General features: G+C 41.1%; 1 protein-coding gene across 1 annotated transcript; it reads left to right on the plus strand.

The window, feature by feature from the left end:
• Positions 1-7,650: 7,650 nt before the first annotated feature.
• drd4a (dopamine receptor D4a) lies at positions 7,651-17,820 on the plus strand. The gene is made up of 4 exons (XM_017706696.2): positions 7,651-8,204; positions 10,515-10,627; positions 12,050-12,642; positions 17,438-17,820. Exons 1-4 carry the CDS (start codon positions 7,959-7,961, stop codon positions 17,638-17,640), a joined length of 1,155 nt encoding a protein of 384 aa, XP_017562185.1. The 5' UTR covers positions 7,651-7,958; the 3' UTR covers positions 17,641-17,820.
• Positions 17,821-19,900: the final 2,080 nt, after the last annotated feature.

Raw genomic sequence — 19,900 nt, forward strand, 5'->3', positions numbered from 1 at the left:
ACTCTGTATGTACATGAGGGAGAGAGAAAGCCTATCATTTCTAAAGGGCAAGGCAGGACGTTATCTATAAAATGACTGCCAGTCAAAATTGAAAAGATGCTTGTTTCTGTCTGGAGTGCTGTAGAGCTGTCACATAAAAAGCTGAGCCAGATTTGCTGTTATTGAACTGACAAACCATGATTCAAATGATAATGTGGTGCCTGTTAAGAACCCCCCCCAACTACACCCCCCCCCCCCCCCCCCCCCCCCCCCCACACACACACACACACACACACACACACACATTCACACACACTCACAAACTTACTACACCTCTACACCCCAGCTGACCCTTGTTTGGTTTATGGGCCTGTAAGTTGTACACGCCCACATGGCATCACACTGACAGTGCATTTACACGGCCTAATTTGAGGCTTTGGTACTCCGCAGTAATGGGAAAATAATAGCCAAATGAAAAACTTGTACTTGAGGTTACTGAAGGCATCAGTCCCTCTTCTGCCTTCTCAGACAAAGACGCTGAGCTGCCCTACAGCACAAGCAAGAGTAGAAGTGTTTGTGTCTGCGCTCTGGCAGTTTGGACAGATATCACAATAATACACTATTAAAGGAGCTAAAGTGAGGTTAGCGAGCTGGAAAAAGCTGCAGTAATTACAGCAGAGGCTTGATTTAAATTGCTGTGCGTGTCACACACTATTCAGAGTGAGAGACAGGCAATAATACAGAGTCCAAAAACCCCCGTCTGTCCAGCAATCAACTGGCACAGCTCAAGGCAGAGACTGGGAGGACAGATCAATTACACATACACACTTCAGCTCGTCCTGACAGACAGAAGAAGTTTGGCTGCATGGCTGAATGCTGAGGGATTGATCCAGTAATGTGCTGTGGAGTGGATACGCTGTTGAAATGAAGTTTTGAGGATTTCTCTGACTTAGATCTGTTAGTACTCTAGAGTTGAAATTACTTTTGGGGCAATCTACAGCTTCAGAGGAATTGAATTACTGGCTTAGTGGACTGTTTGTACACATATGGTCAGTTGCATTACTAGCATCTTATGGAGCCCTGTGCAAAATATGGACCTCCTATATGTAGATTAACAGTAAGAAAAACAACAGTGTTTACCTGTTATTACTCATACCACTATATATTTATATTATTTTTCATTTATGCTATATTTGTTTATGGTAACTCTTCAGAGGATGTGTTTATAAAAATATTGCTGTTTTGAAATCAGATCTCCTTCAATTGAAAGCAAAAAGCTCAATGACAGAGAGTAAAAAGGATTCAACCCCTTCATGAGAAATCACTTAAAGAATAATACATAGTGTATCTTCTTCATAAAACCACTTGATTCTGGTCCTGCTAGTGACAATGAGATCACTCGTTAGGCTTTTGTCATTTTATCTCATCTGTCCATCTTCCTTTACATATTACACAAAAGAAGGGCTTCTCCTGCTTGATGCCCTCATATTAATGTAAGAACACCCACAGGACAGATCAGCTGGAGCTGTTCTTGTTCATCATAGCTTATTCATGTCACATCAATCAAACTACTTGTTCAAGATTTTCATAAAGCTCTAAAGAAGTTCTAAAGAAGTTACTCTTCTTCACAAAAATGGTGTTTAAAGTAAAAAAGGAAACCAGTGGCAAAGTATCATTGTTATTGTTGTTCTTACTGTTGTCGTAATTGCCACATTTTGGTGAGATATTCTACATTCTGAGAGGATTTTCCTTCAGAGAAATTCAGTTCAGAGAAATTTTAAATGTATAGGAAAGCAAGGAAATCAGTGGGAGAACTGTGTTTGCAGACCATCTCATTCCAAGTCACTAGGAAAACTCACATGTATCAACCTGTTCAGCAAGCAGCTCCTCACAGTGAACCACCAGTTTAAAAAGCACAGCATGAAACATGTAACCATGAGGCCATTTCTGTTAGTGTAACTGCAACCTCAGCATGGGTCAGCTCCATATGGCCACCTCTCTGGAAATCCGCCCTGCTGGAGGTTCACCCACCCTGACCCACACACACCAAAACCAGAGCTAAAAGCCAATCGCAGTAAGAGCAGCCATGGCAGGCCCACAGCTCAGAGCAGCAGCTGCATCTGAGCCAGCTGCCATCTGCACTGGAATAAACACAAAAACAAGTCAAGCATGGATGCTAGGGTCTTCCACTCACTGTTAGGGCAGTAGAAATGATAGTTATTAAAAAACTGACTGTGCAGGTGCCTGGAAAATGCTTTAGTTTTAATAGCAAGAGGGATCATGTAACTGGTGTGAGGAGATGGGGTGAGATAGATGACTTACTGTAGCTATTTGTAGATGCAGAGCACTTCAAGGAGCTAGATTCTAACTAACTGATTAACTAAGTACTTAACTGAACTCACTCATACACGCACACATGTTTAGCTGGCTGAAGATTCTCCACAAAGGGAAGTGATGAGCACTCAAGCAGCATTTGGTGCTTCATAACAGCTGCACTTTGCATCAATAACACATCGTTGTTGTTTTTCGTTGTAAAGAAATTACACACAAATAGTACATAAGAAATGCGGAGGAATAAAGCACAAAGAAGCATTTTAATTTCTATTGAGGGCAATTTTAGACTTTTATAATTTGTGCAAATTATAGAGGAACCCAAAGCTGTGGGTAACATTTCTACCTTCCATGCTGCAGGCTGGGGTTCGATTCCCACCTGGGCAAACACTCTACACTATACCAATAAGAGTCCTTGGGCAAGACTCCTAAAACTACCTTCACCTACCTGAGTAAAATGATCAAATTGTAAGTCACTCTGGATAAGAGCATCTGCCAAATGCCATAAATGTAAATGTAAATGAAATGGTACCTGAGGTGGCAGAATGTAACTGCTGCATCATTTAAGGTGGAACGGGAAAATTCAAGCAAGAAGCTGGCGAATGAATGAGAAGCTGTAGGATGTAACGTTTCTCATTTTGAGGATCAAGGATGCCCTCTATTCTCCTTTCATCTGGCTTTTTGTGAAGCCTGCATTGATGCAGTCATGGAACAATCAGAATAGAGGGGTTTACAGCTGTTTATCCAACTTGGTGGAGAAGAAGATATTTAGGAGAGACCTAGAATGTATTAGTCTATTAATTTACTTTATCATGAAACAAGTTGTATCACACTGGTAATGTACAGTGAGCCCCTGCAGATCAGCAAAATAGCTAAGATTTTACCAAAATTTCATCTTGAGAACATGCATAAGCCTGTACATCACATAAATCTGTCTCAAATACATGCCTTTAAACCAAGCATCCTCAAGCACCCTTTCTTCATGGGTTCACAGGTTGTTGACATCACCCAAGTGCGGACTTAAAGGAGCACTCCAGGGCTTGGGGTGCCATTTGGGGAAGGCCTTTACACTGACCTGCCGTCCTGCCTCTTCTGAGGACTAGAGCTGATGCAGTTTATCCTGTTTCTCCTTCCACAGTGGACCAAGCTTAGTGGTCAGTTCACTGATTTTGTAATAATGCAGCAGAAGCACTAATTTTTTTGCAAGGTTTGTAAAGGCTGAAGGCATGTGAATGAAAGTCATAGGTTATGCTTTTCTTCCTTTTACATACTCCACCAAATAGACACCTGAGTTTGCCATTACAGCACAACATAACACATTATGTGCATGTGGGTGTATGAACTGTGTTGACTGCAGTGTTTTCAACATCATATATAATTGAGGAATGGCAATATATTACATTAGCTAGATGAGCTCTACACTACAGCTGCCAAACACACACACACATCACGTGTGCTATTGCTGCATTATTCCAGTGATTGTTTCCAGTCTTTCATTTCTGGTCATGTTATATAACAGCATAAACCTCCTTCAACTTTCTAGCCTTAAAAATATGCTTTACTTAGCTGAACTCTAGAAGAGAATGTAAACAGATGGAGGGTTTTATGAATGTAAATGCCAAATTACTACGTTGTCCTGCCATGCTGAGTCATGTTGTACTGTATGTTAAGCTGTAATGTGAGGAGTATAAAGTTGAATAAGGTTCTCTGAGAACATGTAAAACATACTACTTCAGTTTACCTTTTTCTCAGGTGATAATTTCATTATGAAAAACCTGTTATTGATCTAAGCAAAATAGTCAAATCTGATAAATATGATGTTAAGCAAGTGTTAATGTTATTTTCTTCAAGCTAATAGGAAGAATGTGCTATGGTTACTGCAAAAATGCCTATTTATTATCTGTGTGAAGCCTACAAAAACATACATATTCCTTGTAAAATATTTCCAAAATTCTGTGTTTGATCTGTTCCCATTATTTGTGTTGCAAAGAGAACACATTAAGGAATACTCTTTTAGTGCATAGTGCCTGAGACTTTCAATATAGTTTGGTGAAAAATCTAATTTTACTTTTTTTTCCCCTATGCAGTCTCTCAGCCAACACATTTAATTTTTCACTGGAACTATACGGCTAATATAGCTAAGAAATTATGGACGTATATGTCGCTGAAAATCCTTTACACTTTGTAATGAAATCTTTGCATTTGCAGTTTAATGAGATGACATTGACACATGTATGTAGCTCGAACCCACTAGCCCTTAGACTCATGTGTCCACTTCAACTTTTATCAAAGTAAATCTTACAATCATGCTTACGACATTTCATATTTGTCATGTTTAGAACTTGTTTTTGTGTTCCTTGGAAAAGGTAATTCCAGTCCCCACACCTACACCAGCTTATACTGGCTTACAGTGTTCCACTCTCAGAGGTACAATGATAGAAAAACATCTGTGGGAGGAAGGGTATGAATATAAACTATCACAGTTTATATTCATGAAGAAGGCTTCAAGCCCTAAAATTGTAGGTTTATTATCAGGTTATTAATATGATTATTTAGAAACTATTATGAAATAGTCAGACTTTAAGGTTACTTGCAAATGGCCTTCATAACACATGCATATTTACTGAATAATGCATTTAAAAAGAAATACTTGAGTATTTATAAACAGCTAATGTATATGCAAGATGGCATATTAGGAAGTAAAGAGCACATGTACCATTTCCCAAAGGGATCTAAACTCCATTCTGCTGCATGGATGGCATCGAAAATGACTTGAAGGTCTCTACCTTCCATTACATGGAAATGATGCTTTATAATAGTTTTGTAAATAAAACAAATGTTGGCACTTTAGTAATGTTATTCTTTCATGTGTTGCTTTTTTAAAATGTTGCTCAAAGCTTAGGCATGTGTTATTAAGCCTCTTTATTAGTACACTACTAGCCTTGAAGTCTTAGCAAAATCTTGAAATGTTATTTAATTTCAAAATCAAGAAATTAAAATGCGGGCATTCAAACAGGCTCCATGCAGTTTAAAGCGTCAATGTGCAAAGCTGACCAAATAAAGCAATGAGAATAATGGAAGCAGAGCCTTTTTCTGACACATCACACAACTGGGCTAGAAAAGAGGCAATGCTGTATATTCCATACTTCGATTTTGATTTCAACTAGGCCTATCCATCTGTACCCCAGTCTGTTCAACACGTATGTATTCATCCAGTCACTATATAGTTAGCATATTGAGAGATACTGGGTCTAATTTGTACTTCAGTAGACCAGAGGAGTATAAACAGAGTAATGGGCTTGAGGCCCCTCCCTTACTGCACTGGCCTTTCCACACACTAAGTGAAAGCTGCACTAATTTGTTTTGATTAATCGTTTGGTTAAGCACAAACACACAGACCACTGTTTAAACGATGCACAGTGAGGCACACACATTGTCCACTTGCACATTTACAGACACAGGAAAGCTCTAATTAATCAGGTAAGGAAGTAACAGCACCAACTGAGACATTCTTTTTGTCTGAGTCTACAGACTGACCTGTACAGAAGGTTATGATATGTTATTGTTACTGGGAGATAAACAACAGGTGACACAAAAACTCTATTATTCACACACCAGAATGGAGAAGATGAGAGGAAATGAGAGGTTAGAAAGAAAGATTAATATACATGCAGTTTCCTTTGATAATATTAGAATAGGCCAATTATTTTGCTTTTGCTATACCCTGAAGAAATTTAGGTGTGATATCAAAAGATTAATGAGCTGATAGATCAGAATTTCAGCTTCATTTCCTGATATTTACATCTAGATGTGTTAACTTAGAACATTTCAGAACCTTTTCTTAGAACCCACCCATTTTTCAAGTGAGTAAAACTATTGGATCATGTGACCGACAGGTGGTTCTTATTGCCCAGGGGTGCCCTGTTAGACTGATTGTTTAAAAATGTGTAGCTCTGAATGTCTACTTTGGCTTGATCTGTCAGTTTTTCCTGTGAATACTGCATGTGTTTGTTAACCCCTTAAATGGCCATGGCCCAAAGTTTTATTACACGCTTCTATGACCTAAGAACAGTTCAACCAGTTTGCACTGAAGTCTCTGAAGTGACTGAGTAATAAGCCTTAATATTTAATAACATTTTGAAACTATTGATGTACTAACAATCACATATACAACAGGTTGGCCAAGGAAAACAACAGCAGTTGATGACAGAAACACTGTGAGAGCTGTAAAAAAAAATATTTGACAGCTCTTTTTACCATAAAGCTCATGACTATGTAAGCCACCATATCACTTCTTACAGTTATCATCAGCACCCAAATGATGGTTATGTGTGTGTGACTTACACAGACAATGAAAGGAATAGATGATAAACTTGACTATGACTCATGTTAAAGGAACAATTTTTTTTTTTGGAAAAAAATAGATTTTTTGAGTGTTTACATGATTTAAAACTGTTAAGCTTTCGTTTTGCTGGAGGTTTGGCACAACAATTGCCTTACATGGGAGCACAGAACACCATCCAGATCTGAATTCATTATAGACTTGTGAAATAAAACCATCCAAGAACATCACAACCTCAGGTTATGAATAAAAATCACATATTTTACATATTCACTAAAAATGCTTGTCAGGAAATCTTGATAGCTGGTATTCAGGCTACAGGAGTTTCAGAGTTCCTCCTATTGAGAAGGGGGTGGGCATGGGGGGGGGGTGACACATGGGCATATATAATGAGCAAAAAAATGTGGAGCAGTAAAATAGTCCTGGCAAAGTTACAAAATTTCACCCATCATGCATTCTGATTTTCCTATGATCTCACCATAAACAATGTAACGCATCATCAGAGCACTGTCACTGGTCCTTCAGGACATTTGAAATGTAAACCATGTCCCATATAACCATGTCTTGGTTGACTTTGTTCTTTTTCTGTTTGAAGTCAAGGGGCCCTTTTCTCCTGGGGCAGTGAAGCAGTCTACCTTTAAAACCCATTTAAGGCACATAAATTTAACAGTTCAGATTTACAGAATTACATCATATTGTTATTATTCCAAGATTGCTTTGCAAGCTCTGAGAACTGGGAAAAGTTATCTCTCTTTTTCTGAGAAAAAAAACCCCACTGGATTATTCCTTTAATCAGAAGGTGAAATCAAAGGCCAAACGCTCTAACTGTTAACTCCTATGTTAGAGCTGCGGTGCTAATCTAATAAGCCTCTTCAGCAGTGACTGGATGACTGCGTGTCCTCCTGGTAGGTGATAATATCAGCTCTGCTCCCTGCGCAGGGTGAAGTGGGGCTCCTTCTGCCCTCTCACCTCGCTTGCTATTCCCTCACAGCCCCCTCACACAGGTGCCTCCATCAGCACCAAACCCAGCCCTCCCTCACAGCGCGAGCAGCGCCGCTCAGAGAAGTTGCTGCGCTCTGGCTCTGGAGACTGCGCTGCGATGCGCGCTGTGGGCTTTTCGAGGACGCGCGTAAAGGCGCGTTAATGCGCTTACCGGGCACGTCACGCGCCACGGACGGGCGAAGGAGTGAAGGGACGGAGGAGTGCAGGAACAATGGCAGAGGAGAAGCTCTCCCCTGTGGGCACGCACAGCGATGCAGAGCCATGGCGCTGCTGCTGAAGAACTGACCGCTGCTCTCCCACAGCGATGCCGCGCAACCTCACCTCTCCCACACACACCAGCAGCAGCGGCAGCAGCACCGAGTACAACTTCCCCGCGCTCATTTTCGGAGTCCTGTTGATCATCGTGATCATCTGCGGAAACGTGCTCGTGTGCCTGAGCGTGTACGCCGAGAAAGCGCTCAAAACCACCACCAACTACTTCATAGTGAGTCTGGCTGTTGCAGACCTGCTGCTGGCTGTGCTGGTGCTGCCCCTCTTCGTGTACGCAGAGGTAAGAACTTGGGTTTTATGTCTCTACTGTACTCCTACACGTCTGTTCAACTTGTCTCAGAGCTTTTGCTCAATGTTTCTCAGCTCTAGTCCTGGGACTCTCAGCCTGCCCTGCTCAGGGTAGAGTTCTATGGAATAATGATATAACTGTGCAGTGCAGGAGGACTACAAGACTAGAACTAAACTGGCCTAGAAGATAATGGCATATTGTATTCTAAAGCATTTCACATTTGAATGTATTTCTCAGCTCTCACCGAATCTGAAGCACACTCTAAACTGCACCTTTTAGGGTACAGACTCTTGTCACTGAAGAGTGACCTCAAGGACATTTTGTTAGGGTCACATATGGTCACACGTTATTTGGGTGGTCCCCTACAGATGATCTACAGATACACTATTAACAAACTTTCTGTTGATTATCAACAACATTAAGGTTAGTATTAGGGTTAGGAGTAAGTGTAGGTTTTGCTTTGAGGTTAAGGTTAGAGTTAGGTTTAGGAGTAGGGACAGAATCTCTAGTTGTGTTTAGATGTTTATTTGAATGTTAGCTAAAGACAGACAGAGTGTCTACAGTAGACCACATATAGTGTTACCAGGCATATAACCCAAAATGTTGTAACATTTTTGGATATTACAAGTTTTGAAAAGAATAACAGTTTAATTGTTACACAGTTGCACCGGCAGGACCATGTCATACCTTTGAGGGTACAGTTTAATTACATTATTTACATTTATTTACAATTACAATGTAATTACTTTTATTTTGTTCATACCTTGTGGGACTCAAGTTTACCTGTTATTGATAACTGAATGCCTGGTGCAGTACATAGCTATTTGTACCCGAATTTGTCTGTGATTTTAAGTACATTCATATATCCATTTGACTCCCCACCTGATTACGCATGTTGACGTGTTGCATATTATTTTCTCCAGTTCTATAAAACTCCATGCAGGTTCAACATTTGATATGCCCACAAACAAGTTCAACCCAAATCTATAGACGCCCTTTATACAATTGGATTCTTTCATGGGTGAATCTATACTCATTCACTTTACTAGATTTTCATACATGATAAAAGATGAGCACAAAACTGCAGCAACCTCGGTATCCAGTGGGCTTTACAAAAACATCAACACTGAGGTGAATATGTCAGTGTGTTCTAACTCTGACCTGTAGCTCACCTGCACAGCTTCATGCTTTCTCAAGGACTTGACCATGAGCGATGATATGACCCAGGTGCAGGGAAAACGTGAAAGCAGTGTGGGGGTCGCTGATTTAGACTGTTATTTAAGTCTACTGAAACATACTGAGGTCACTTTCCAGACGGGGAATTGACCAATGAACTGTCCCTTCAGTAAATATGACAAGTTGAGTTTTAATCTGAAAATCGTTTGTTTAGCCTTTCAATAGCTTACTTTTAGTGTGTCACTTTGACTTGATAATGACAACAGACACTTCTGAATACTTTTGTAGACTGTAACCCAGCCATAAATGAATTGTGGGAGTGGGATGGCTTGGCCTGTGACACGGGTCAACCTCCTGCAGAGTGTCTGTGTGTGTCTGTCACCTCCTGCCCCTTTCCCACCACATCACAACACACAATAGACATTGTCTCCTGCACCACAGAGCCCGAGAACAGAAACAGAACACTACTGCAACAATAGCTAACAGCCACTACCAGGACATTCCATTCCCAAAGAGGAGGATTATGAGAACTTGGACCTTGAGTTTTTCCACTCTGGCCTTTTCTAACCTATGGACATGTGAGAAAGTGGAAAGGAGGATGCTTACAGCGTCTGGCAGCTACTTTGACAACACTATCACTGAGTAATCCAGCAGTGATTCCTCATTATCATACTCCACATCTCGTTGCCAAAGGCTCATGCTTTCCACTTGTAGGGCAAATATGGGTTATTGGCATGAGAGAGGAGCCATTACCAAAAACCAATTAAGTGTCTCTCCGCTCCTCGGGCCTCATCATTAAAATGCCATTAAACCCTCTTCTCTGAGTTCTCTATTTTTTACCCCCTTCCCTTTCTTCCTTTTTAGATACTGAGAAGCGTTATCAGACCCAAAAATTACCCACTGACTCGAGAGCCTTGGAGTGTGCGTCTGGTCCACTTGCTGTGACCATGCAGAGAAGCTAATAAAGCTCTAAAGATTTCAAACACAACACATCTGCTGCTGTGCAAGCAGGGGAGCTGGGAAAGTGAATGAGAGGAAAAAAGGGACAAGGACAGAGTGAAAAATAAAGTAAGGGTGAAAAAATGATAGACTGAAACACATGTATGTGGTTTCTCTATGTTGCAGTTTCAGGATGGAGTCTGGTCACTGAACATGACTATCTGTGATGGCCTGATGACCATGGATGTGATGCTGTGCACTGCCTCTATATTCAACCTCTGCGCCATCAGCATCGACAGGTTGGTTTGAGAGTGAGAACTTCTGTCTCAACTAACTGTACTGCTCAGTAAGGCTGCAAAGTGAGAGGTAAATGTCAATGATTTCAGAAATGACAAAAATATATTTTTAGTCTACAGAGGTTGCCTTTGGACTCATTTACAAACTCTCCTGACGACATCTGTCTTTACATGATGTACATCAGTAAAAGAATTCAGCCCAAGACATTGTTCAAGGTTAAATAAATTAGCAAAAAGGTCTCCTCATGCATTAAGCTGCTAGTGAGCAGCGGGAGGTTATCATGGGGAGATTGTGAGTTCAATCTCTGGTGATACCACAGCCATCAAAAGAGCATAACTGGGTTTGCTCTCTCTAGGTGGGTAGGACGGGCCCTTCGCCACATCACTTAACGTGAAGTGGTCGTCTATTAGCAAATATCACAGAATTGGTACTTAGTGTTCTCATCTAAGCGCACTGTAGTGTCCTATGACGTTGTATTAGCGCCAGTTTAAAAAGATGCTGTGGTGCTTCACATGACTCAGAAGAAGTAGTAGTAGTATCATGTGACTGAGGGAGTGCTAGCTAGTGAGTAGAATTGGACATGTCTAAATGGGGAGAAATCTGGGGGCAAAAAAGCCAAAAAGGGTGGGGGTGAAATGAGAACCCCCTGTTGTGACTTCTGGTTTTCCTATACATTTACATCAAAATATATTTAATCAAAAATACATGCTTAGTTCAACCAAAGGACCTCCAAAACCGGCAGGAATTGCATTTTACTGTTTTGGTCAAAAAGAGTAAAAAATGCTATATAAGAAAATCACATTCTGTTCATACATTTTTAAGTGGTGGGTTTCTGTTGTCTATTTGAGCTTTTTTTGAGAACTGAGAACTGAACTGAGAACTGACATGTTTGACAATCATATCAGCGTTTGACTAAAACTGTATAAACCTGTTCATTTTTCTTGACCAATTAAAACTGGGGAGGCAGTCGTGGGCTGGAGGTTAGGGAATCAGCCCTGTGACTGGAAGGTTGCCAGTTCGATCCCCTCAGCTGACAATCTGTGACTGAAGTGCCCTTGATCAAGGCACCTAACCCCCAGTTGCTCCCCGGGCACCGTGGATAGGGCTGCCCTCTGTGCCGGGCAAGTGTGCTCACTGCCCCCTAGTGTGTGTGTTCACTAGCATGCATGTATGTGTGTGTTTCACTGCATGGATGGGTTAAATGCAGAGGTCTAATTTCACAGTGTGCAAACACAGTGACAAATGGTTCAGTATTTACTTAGGTTGGTGATCAGAATTTTAGCCCATACAAATGGCTATCAGTATCACTGACAAAAATGTCATTTCGGTCAAGCTCTAGTGTGAATTGACAGGGCAAGAGATTGGCCAATTTCCCAGATGTCTGGGAACTGCTGTCAATAACATCTGCGTTTTCCTTGCTGCAGGTTCATCGCGGTGTCTGTCCCACTCAACTACAACCGCAAGCATGTGGACCATCGGCAGATTGTCCTGCTGTCAGCCACGTGGATCCTCGCACTAGCCGTGGCTTCACCTGTGCTCTTCGGCATCAATGATGTGCCAAACCGGGACCACAGAGAATGCAAACTGGAAGACAACAACTACATCGTCTACTCATCGGTATGTTCCTTTTTCGTGCCATGCCCCATCATGCTGATGCTCTACTGCGGAATATTCAGGGGCCTCAGAAAGTGGGAGGAGGCAAGGAAAGCCAAGCTGAAGAGGGGCATACAGGCCTGTCAGAAGCTTCAGGAGGCTGCAGCATCTCTACCGCCACTGGCTTCTCTACCGCCCCCACTGCCCCCCATCATAGAAAAAGACTTCTCAGACATAAACCTGGAAGAACTGGACCAAGACCCAGACCCAATAGACCACTATCCCACAGAATGTAAGGACGGGCCTGTGAATTCACTGTCCTACCCTGATGGAGCTTACAACCAGAATCAGAACCAGGAGAGGAAGAGGGCAAAGATTAATGGGAGGGAGAGGAAGGCCATGAGGGTTCTTCCTGTCGTAGTGGGTGAGTGTGTTATCTCTTATCTCTACATGAGTGATCTACAAGTTTGCAAGGAATTTTAGTGCCTGTGTCATGATCATCAAGTGTGTGGAATCTGGCCAAAAATGAACTTATTAAAAGGCCATAACCGACACTTTTCTTGAACTTAACTTTTCCTTGTGAAATCCACTTAAAGCATCTCTGTGATTTTATGTACTAAAAACAGTTAAAATTTATTTAAACAAAATGTTTGACTTACTCTGACTCAAAGACTGATATATGTAAATGAGCTTAGTTATGATTGTTTTCCCTTTACTGTGCCATGCAGAAACATTCCTTGTGTATAATATGAGCATGACTGGGTTGACCTAACCTGCTGTAGGCTGGAGAGGTGGATATATATAAATAAGTTGGTTTTCGTTCATTTGTTTCATAATATTCATTAAAAAATTGTGTGTTTTTTTCAGGGATTTTGTCTGAAGATTTCTGAAATTTCTTCTCAGTCTCAGTCCTGGGGAAGCAAGATTGTTTTTGTATTTGTTCTGCTCTAACACACCTGTATCTGATGACTGACTTTATTAGTGTAGAATTAGTGTTAGCTGGAGAGAGTTGTTCAGGACTTGGAACACATACCTCAAGCGTACATATTTGCAAGATTTCAATTTAACTGGACTTTAGACTAGATTATAAAGACAAAAATCTTGTTTTCTTATAATCTTTGATCATAGTAAGTGACTCTTGGCTGCCACAAGCATAATAACCAATAATATCTATGCCCACCTATCATAGAGCAAGAACATTCAGCTACCTCAGAGATCCTCCCTGATATTGTGTTTCATTTGGAAATATGTCAAAGTACATAATGAAAATGTGTTATCATTTCTAATTCCGAATATTAATAATATTGTTTTTGCATGTGAAAAGTTACACTGTTATGTTAGATCAGACAGTTATTTTGCTGTTTAATAGGATTAACATAAGCATGGTGGCAAATTTTGCACACAGACCAACTCAGTAGCATTTTAAAATGGAAAGCTAATATAATCTGTAAGACAAAGGAACAGTTGCATGCAGGGAATGCATTGGTGGGCACACCAGTTGTCTTCAGGTTTTACCTCAACATGAGGTTGTTACTATTGTCACTAGCATTCTGTTATTAGGCCTAGACTTAGACCTATGCCTAAATGTAAATTTGAACCTTTAAATACATTTTAGTGGACCTGATTACTTGTTGCATTGTTTTGTTAACTGACCTTTTTAAACCTTGTTTTTAGATCATGCAAAATGTTGTGAACATAAATACAGGGCACATACAGTGAAATAGGGAGGACTCTTCTGTGCCACATTCACTAATCATGCCACTTAAATCCTCCAATCCTATTATGATGTAACCTTCATCTTAGGCCTGACGCACAGGTCAGCCATGCTAAGCTAGGACGCAGGTTAACACACGCGAGCATGCAAGCACACACGCACACCAGCTCAGCAGGGGACTGAGGAAGAGTCCCTCTAATGCCAGGCTATATTTGTACTCCTCAGTGTCTGCTTTTGTCTGTGTCTGAGGGGTGAAGTGAGGAGGAGGTGGTGGGGGGGGGGTCTCCACCATGAGCGTGCATGGTGAAGCATTGGTAAGAAGCTCAGGCCACAGCAGGTTAATTTATCAACCTCAAACAGAGAGTATACTTTTGAACAGAAAGTCAAACTGAATGCAGTCTGACTCCAGGCTTGTGCTGTCAGGCTGTGTCTAACAGTGTGTAACTGCCCCATGCAGTGTGCTGTGGCACTGATATAAATGTGCAGTAACGTCAGGGGAAGTCTGAAAAGCATTCCTCATTCCGTGTAGAGGTGCTCCCGCTGTCCCAACTCTCTTCTCCCCTCATCCTTCCACCCCTTCACTCCTCCCTGTCCTGTATGATGGAGTGATGATGGTCTTCAGCAGTTGACAACAGGCAGTGGGACAGACAGCTGGTCCATAATTTATAAAGTGAGGATGACTGAGTCACAGGCTGTCAGTCGTATTCCCCTTTCAGGAACTGCTCTGTAATGAAAGCAAATCAATTCTTGAAGCCTAATTTTCTAGCCTGACTACTTCTTGGAGACAATTTGTCACTGGTATGAGAAATCTCTTTAGCATTTTTCCCTCCTTTTTTAAAGCTGAAGTCTTTTGGCTTTTACTGAGCATGCAATATTAAAAGGAAATCACAGCGGGTATCTTGCTTAGAACAGGAAGCTCTTCAAGATGTTTCATGAATTAGACCACAATTATGCTTTTTGCTATTCTACACCTCTTAGACACCTCTTAACTATGCTGGCTTAACAGAGTCGTTGCAATGGAATCCCTGGTGGTTGCTTAGGTGTTGCTAGGCCATTGATATGGTATTCCAGGAGGTTGCTAAGATGTTGCCAGGCCATATGCAGCACACTGCATAGTTGCTAAGGTGACGCTAGGCCATTGCTATGGAATCCCAGGAGGTTGCTCATGAAGGTGTTTACATATATGTAATAGTACGTACTGCAGCCTGTTTTTAATGTCTATGAGGGGCCATGTGAGAGATTAGTGACAGTATTTGTTGCAGTTAGATTTGAACTTTCTCAACACTCCTTTCTGCCATTCGTTTCCTTCGTGTTTGCATGAAAGTGGTATGAAAAGTGTATATGTGATCGGGCCCAGAAGCACATGCATTTCCATACAGACTCTATGATTCTGCAGTATTTGGTGGTTCTAATGCAAAAACCTGTGAAAACAGTACAAAACAGGTAAATAAAGCATAGATTAATAAAAATAATAAACAACAATAAATTTGCTTTGTTAAGCCAACTAAATGACAAATATGAAATCATAACCAGCACTATTAGTGTTTACTGTTCAGAGTATAACTACGTAAATATACTCTCACTGAGCAATTCAATTCAAGTTTATTTATATAGCGCTTTTTACAACAAGGTTGTCACAAAGCAGCTTTACAGAAACACAGGTCCACGCCTCTTATGAGCATCACCACAGTGAAGCCAATTTTGTGGTGACTACAGTGGTAAGGAAAAACTCCCTTTAAGAGGAAGAAACCTTAGAAGGGACCAAGGCTCAGTCCGAGGAACCCAACCCCCGTGGGTCGACCCGCACAGAAGAAACAGAACAGAAACAAGAACAACAGTACAAAGAGAGTGCAAAAAGATGGCTGGAACGCTGGAACCACGAATGGGGCACCTCCAGACAGGCCAACGGGGCATCTCGACACATGTGAGAGAGATAGAGAGAGAGAACGGAGTGGGAGGGAAGAAAGATAGGTTAGAAGAGTTGTGTTAATCTCTGTTGAGCGGGACAGGGCCGATTCCAGAGTGCTGCAAACACGAATCGGCACCTCCAGACAGGCCAACCGAACATCTCGACGCATGCGAGAGAGACAGAGAGAGAGAACAGAGTGGGAGGGAAGAAAAAGAGGTTAGAATGGTTTTATACTTTGCTGAAGAGCGGGGCACGCCTGTGAAAAAGCACAGGGACCCTAGATGGACACCTCCAGACAGCAGCTCAGGACATGAGGAGCACTTTATTAGCAACATATATAGACTTACTCATTCATGCAATTATTTAATCAGCCAATCGTGTGGCATCAGTGCAGTACAAAGAAACATGTAGATACAGGCCAGCAGCCTCAGGTAATGTTCAGATCAATCACCAGAATGGGGGAAAAGGGACCATGGCATGACTTTTGGTGCCAGATAGGGTGGTTTGACTATTTTTATAACTGCTGATCTTCTGTGCTTTTCACGCATACCAGTCACTAGAGTTCACTCAGAATGGTGCAATAAAGAAAATCATCCAGTGAGTGCCTGCGGACGGAAATTGATGAGAAAGGTCAAGCTGACAGAAACGCTACAGTACATCAGATAACCTCTCTGTACAATTGTGGTGAGCAGAAAAGCATCTCAGAATACATAACATGTTGAACCTTAATGGAGTACAACAGCAGAAGACCACATTGGGTTCCATTTCTGCCAACTGACAACAGAAAGCTGAACCTGCAGTAAGAACAGGATCACCAAAACTGGACAATTGAAGACATAGAAAAATAACCTGGTCTGATGAATCTTGATTTCTGCTGAAAAACAAAAAAAAAAAAAAAGAGCCAGTATTTGGTGCCAACAGCATGAACACATGGACCAAACCTGAGTTGTGTCAACAGTACAGGCTAGTGGAGGTGGTGTAATGGTGTGGGAAATGTTTTCTTGGCACACTTTGGGCCCATTATTATAATCAAACATTGCTTGAATGCCACACGCTATTAGAGTATTGTTGCTGGCCATGTGCATCCCTTCAAGTCCACAATTCACTCATCTTTTAAAGACTACTTCCAGCATTATAAGGCACCATGTCACAAAGCAAAAGTCTCCAAGCGGTTTCATAAACATGACAATGAGTTCAACGTTCTTCAGTGATCTTCCCAGTCACGGATCTGAATCCAACAGAGCACCTTTGAGATGTGGTAGAACAGGAGATTCACAGCATGAAAATGCACCTGAAAAATCTGCCTGAGTTGCAAGATGGAATCATGTCTCAAAGGAATATTTACAACCACCTTTTGGTTCTTTGAAGAACCAAAAGCGGTTCTTAAAGTATCACTCCTTTTTGGCACTTTTTCTGGAGTGCTAGCTAAAAATAAAGGTGGCAGGTTGACTTCTTTAAAAATAACACAGTTATTAAAAATCTTAAAAGAGTAATTACCACTGAGTTATATAAGGGAGCATATTGCTAATACTGGTAACCATCCCAACTGTACTCCTTTAGTTTACTCCTTACATTTTCCTTTCTTTTTCTCTCCAGGTGCCTTCCTGTTCTGCTGGACTCCATTCTTTGTGGTACACACCATGCGTGCTCTGTGTGAGGACTGCGATATTCCCAGCAGCCTCATTAGCATCGCCACATGGCTAGGTTACGTTAACAGCGCTCTCAACCCCATCATCTACACCGTCTTCAATACCGAGTTCAGGAAGTTCTTCAAGAAATTTCTGCCTAAATGCTGCTAGTCACTGCGCATGCCTAATGAACATTTGGGCCACTAGTATATGAATATAACACGACCGTGATTGTAAATAACCATAATACATTGCTTACATATTGTACATATTAGAATGTATATCTTGCAGTTACATTGTTCTCTTTTGTATTTCTACATGTACATTTTCAATACATGTTTTGAATTGCTGTTCTGGCTCAGTTTGATTGGGATAATTGACTGTGGTTTTGATGACTTCACACTTACAGGCTCTTTCCTCAGACCCAGCAAAGTGCCAAGCAGATTAATCTACGAAATAATGCTTTTCTTAAACAATATTATCCTATATGGATGATGGCAAATGATCTACAAACAAATCATGACATCAACAACACATTCTCTCACAGGGCAATTCAGTACTATTTTTCATAATAAATATATGTAACTACAAAGGTTAAGCAAAAGTCCCCACCCCTCCAATTATATGCTATGCCATCTTTTGTAATATGGTATGTCAACCTGGCTTTAGAAGACGTCCCTTTCTCATTATGTCTTTTAAAGTCAGGTTGGTATTATTCTCAAAGCTTTAAAAGGCAATTATCTAAAAAGAAATCTCAGTAGTGATACCAAGGTCAAAATAAAAGAGTAGACATCATTTTTTTATGGCAGGATGGTGAGTGACGTGCTCAAAGTTTTTAAGTTGAGATGGACAATGTCAGTTCTCATTACATTCAGGAAAGCACAGAGCAGGGACTGTCTGTCTCCACCAAGCACAAGCACTCCAGAAGAGATTCTGTCTGTTGATGAAAAAGGCCAGTCAATGACAGCTGACACCAACAGGTGAGTGGGATCTAAAGTGACCAAGGCTCCTCTCTCACTGCTCTAGCAAAGAAAAAGGACACACAGTGTCACTTATACAAAACCCCACTCTTCCATAACAACCTTGGAAGGGTTAGGAGCCGGAGAAGTGTGGTTACTCTGAGAAAGCTGTGGACGGCAGACATGCTCTTCACTATAAGTCTATCTTCAATGATAACTTTTCAGATGAAGGAAAAACATTTGTAACTTACAGTGTCAGTACTAGTAAAGACATTTCATCATCCAATTCTGCATCAGTTATATTTGTCCATTCATCATAAATTTTGACACAGTGCTTATACAAAAAAGTAAAAAAAAGGACAAAAATTCAAGGTTTTTGACAGACAGGGATAATATGCATATACAAATAAATTTTCATGATAAACACACAGAAACAGTCCAAAATGACTTAGAATAAAATTAACTTACATTTAAATGTAAGAATGTTTTTTGCTTCTCTTATTTATCTTATATCTTAGTTTTTTGAGATATGAGGTTTTGCTCTGAAAAATTGCCCTTTTAAAAACACTTTTAAAAGCACTCAAATTGGCTTTGGAACACTACTCCTGGTATTACTTGCTTTCAGATTGAAAAGAACATCTATGCTATTTCCCATCTCTGCTACAAGCTCCCCCTTTTGGAAAATGTCAGACAAGCAAGCTCCACGAGAGCATAGAAAATGAATGAATAAATAAATAAATAAAAGAAGAAAAAAAGCACCATCTGGATCTGTGTAGACCTGCTTACTTAGGCTTGTCAGAACATGAGGAGCATGGTCCATTAGTGATGTTCCTCTAGTGCACTTGACTCAGACACTTGCAGCCTCCTCACACCAGGTGCAGCCAATCAGCCACATCAGCCTGATGGTCCCGGCTGCATGGTGTGTGCACTTCTTTTAGCTTCAGTGCACTGGCTAAGGGTTAGACATCTGAAAGAGCTCATCTTGAACCAGTGTCACCTTCTGAAGTTCTGAGCATGTGATCACTGTGAGGTACTGCTGAAAAGGGCTCAGGTTAGCCTTCTTTGAGCTGTTACAGGGTTTTGTAAGTCTGCACATGGACCAAAAAAACAAAAAAAAAACAATGACCCCTGTGACCTCCCTTTTCTGTAAACAAATCAGTCACCTTTCTCTGACGTGAATTCGCTCTTTTGGCGGCGCCACTGTTTTCACCTTAAAAGACAAAAACATGTTCCAGGCATCTCCAAAGGCCAGAAATGTGACCCCAGCTCAGAGTCACTGAGGCGAGGAATTCCTGAAGAAGAAGCGACCGGGCAGCTTTTCGTCCCCCTGTGGAGTCTGGAGGAGCCCACTATGACGACAGCACTTAACTGTAATAACAGCACAAGTGAAAGAATAGTGAGGGCAGCAGGGAATAAAACCACACTACAGCATGAAATGTGGCACTGCAACAGAAGTCACAGATGTAACCTGG

Source organism: Pygocentrus nattereri, chromosome 11 (genome assembly GCF_015220715.1).
Source record: "Pygocentrus nattereri isolate fPygNat1 chromosome 11, fPygNat1.pri, whole genome shotgun sequence".
Taxonomy (NCBI): domain Eukaryota; kingdom Metazoa; phylum Chordata; class Actinopteri; order Characiformes; family Serrasalmidae; genus Pygocentrus; species Pygocentrus nattereri.

Bases quoted from the DNA above. Each gene is read 5' to 3' on its own strand.
- drd4a (XM_017706696.2), top strand. From the start codon at position 7,959: ATGCCGCGCAACCTCACCTCTCCCACACACACCAGCAGCAGCGGCAGC. The intron at 10,628-12,049 runs GTTGGTTTGAGA...TCCTTGCTGCAG, and splicing joins TGCGCCATCAGCATCGACAG to GTTCATCGCGGTGTCTGTCC. The intron at 12,643-17,437 runs GTGAGTGTGTTA...TTTTCTCTCCAG, and splicing joins GGTTCTTCCTGTCGTAGTGG to GTGCCTTCCTGTTCTGCTGG.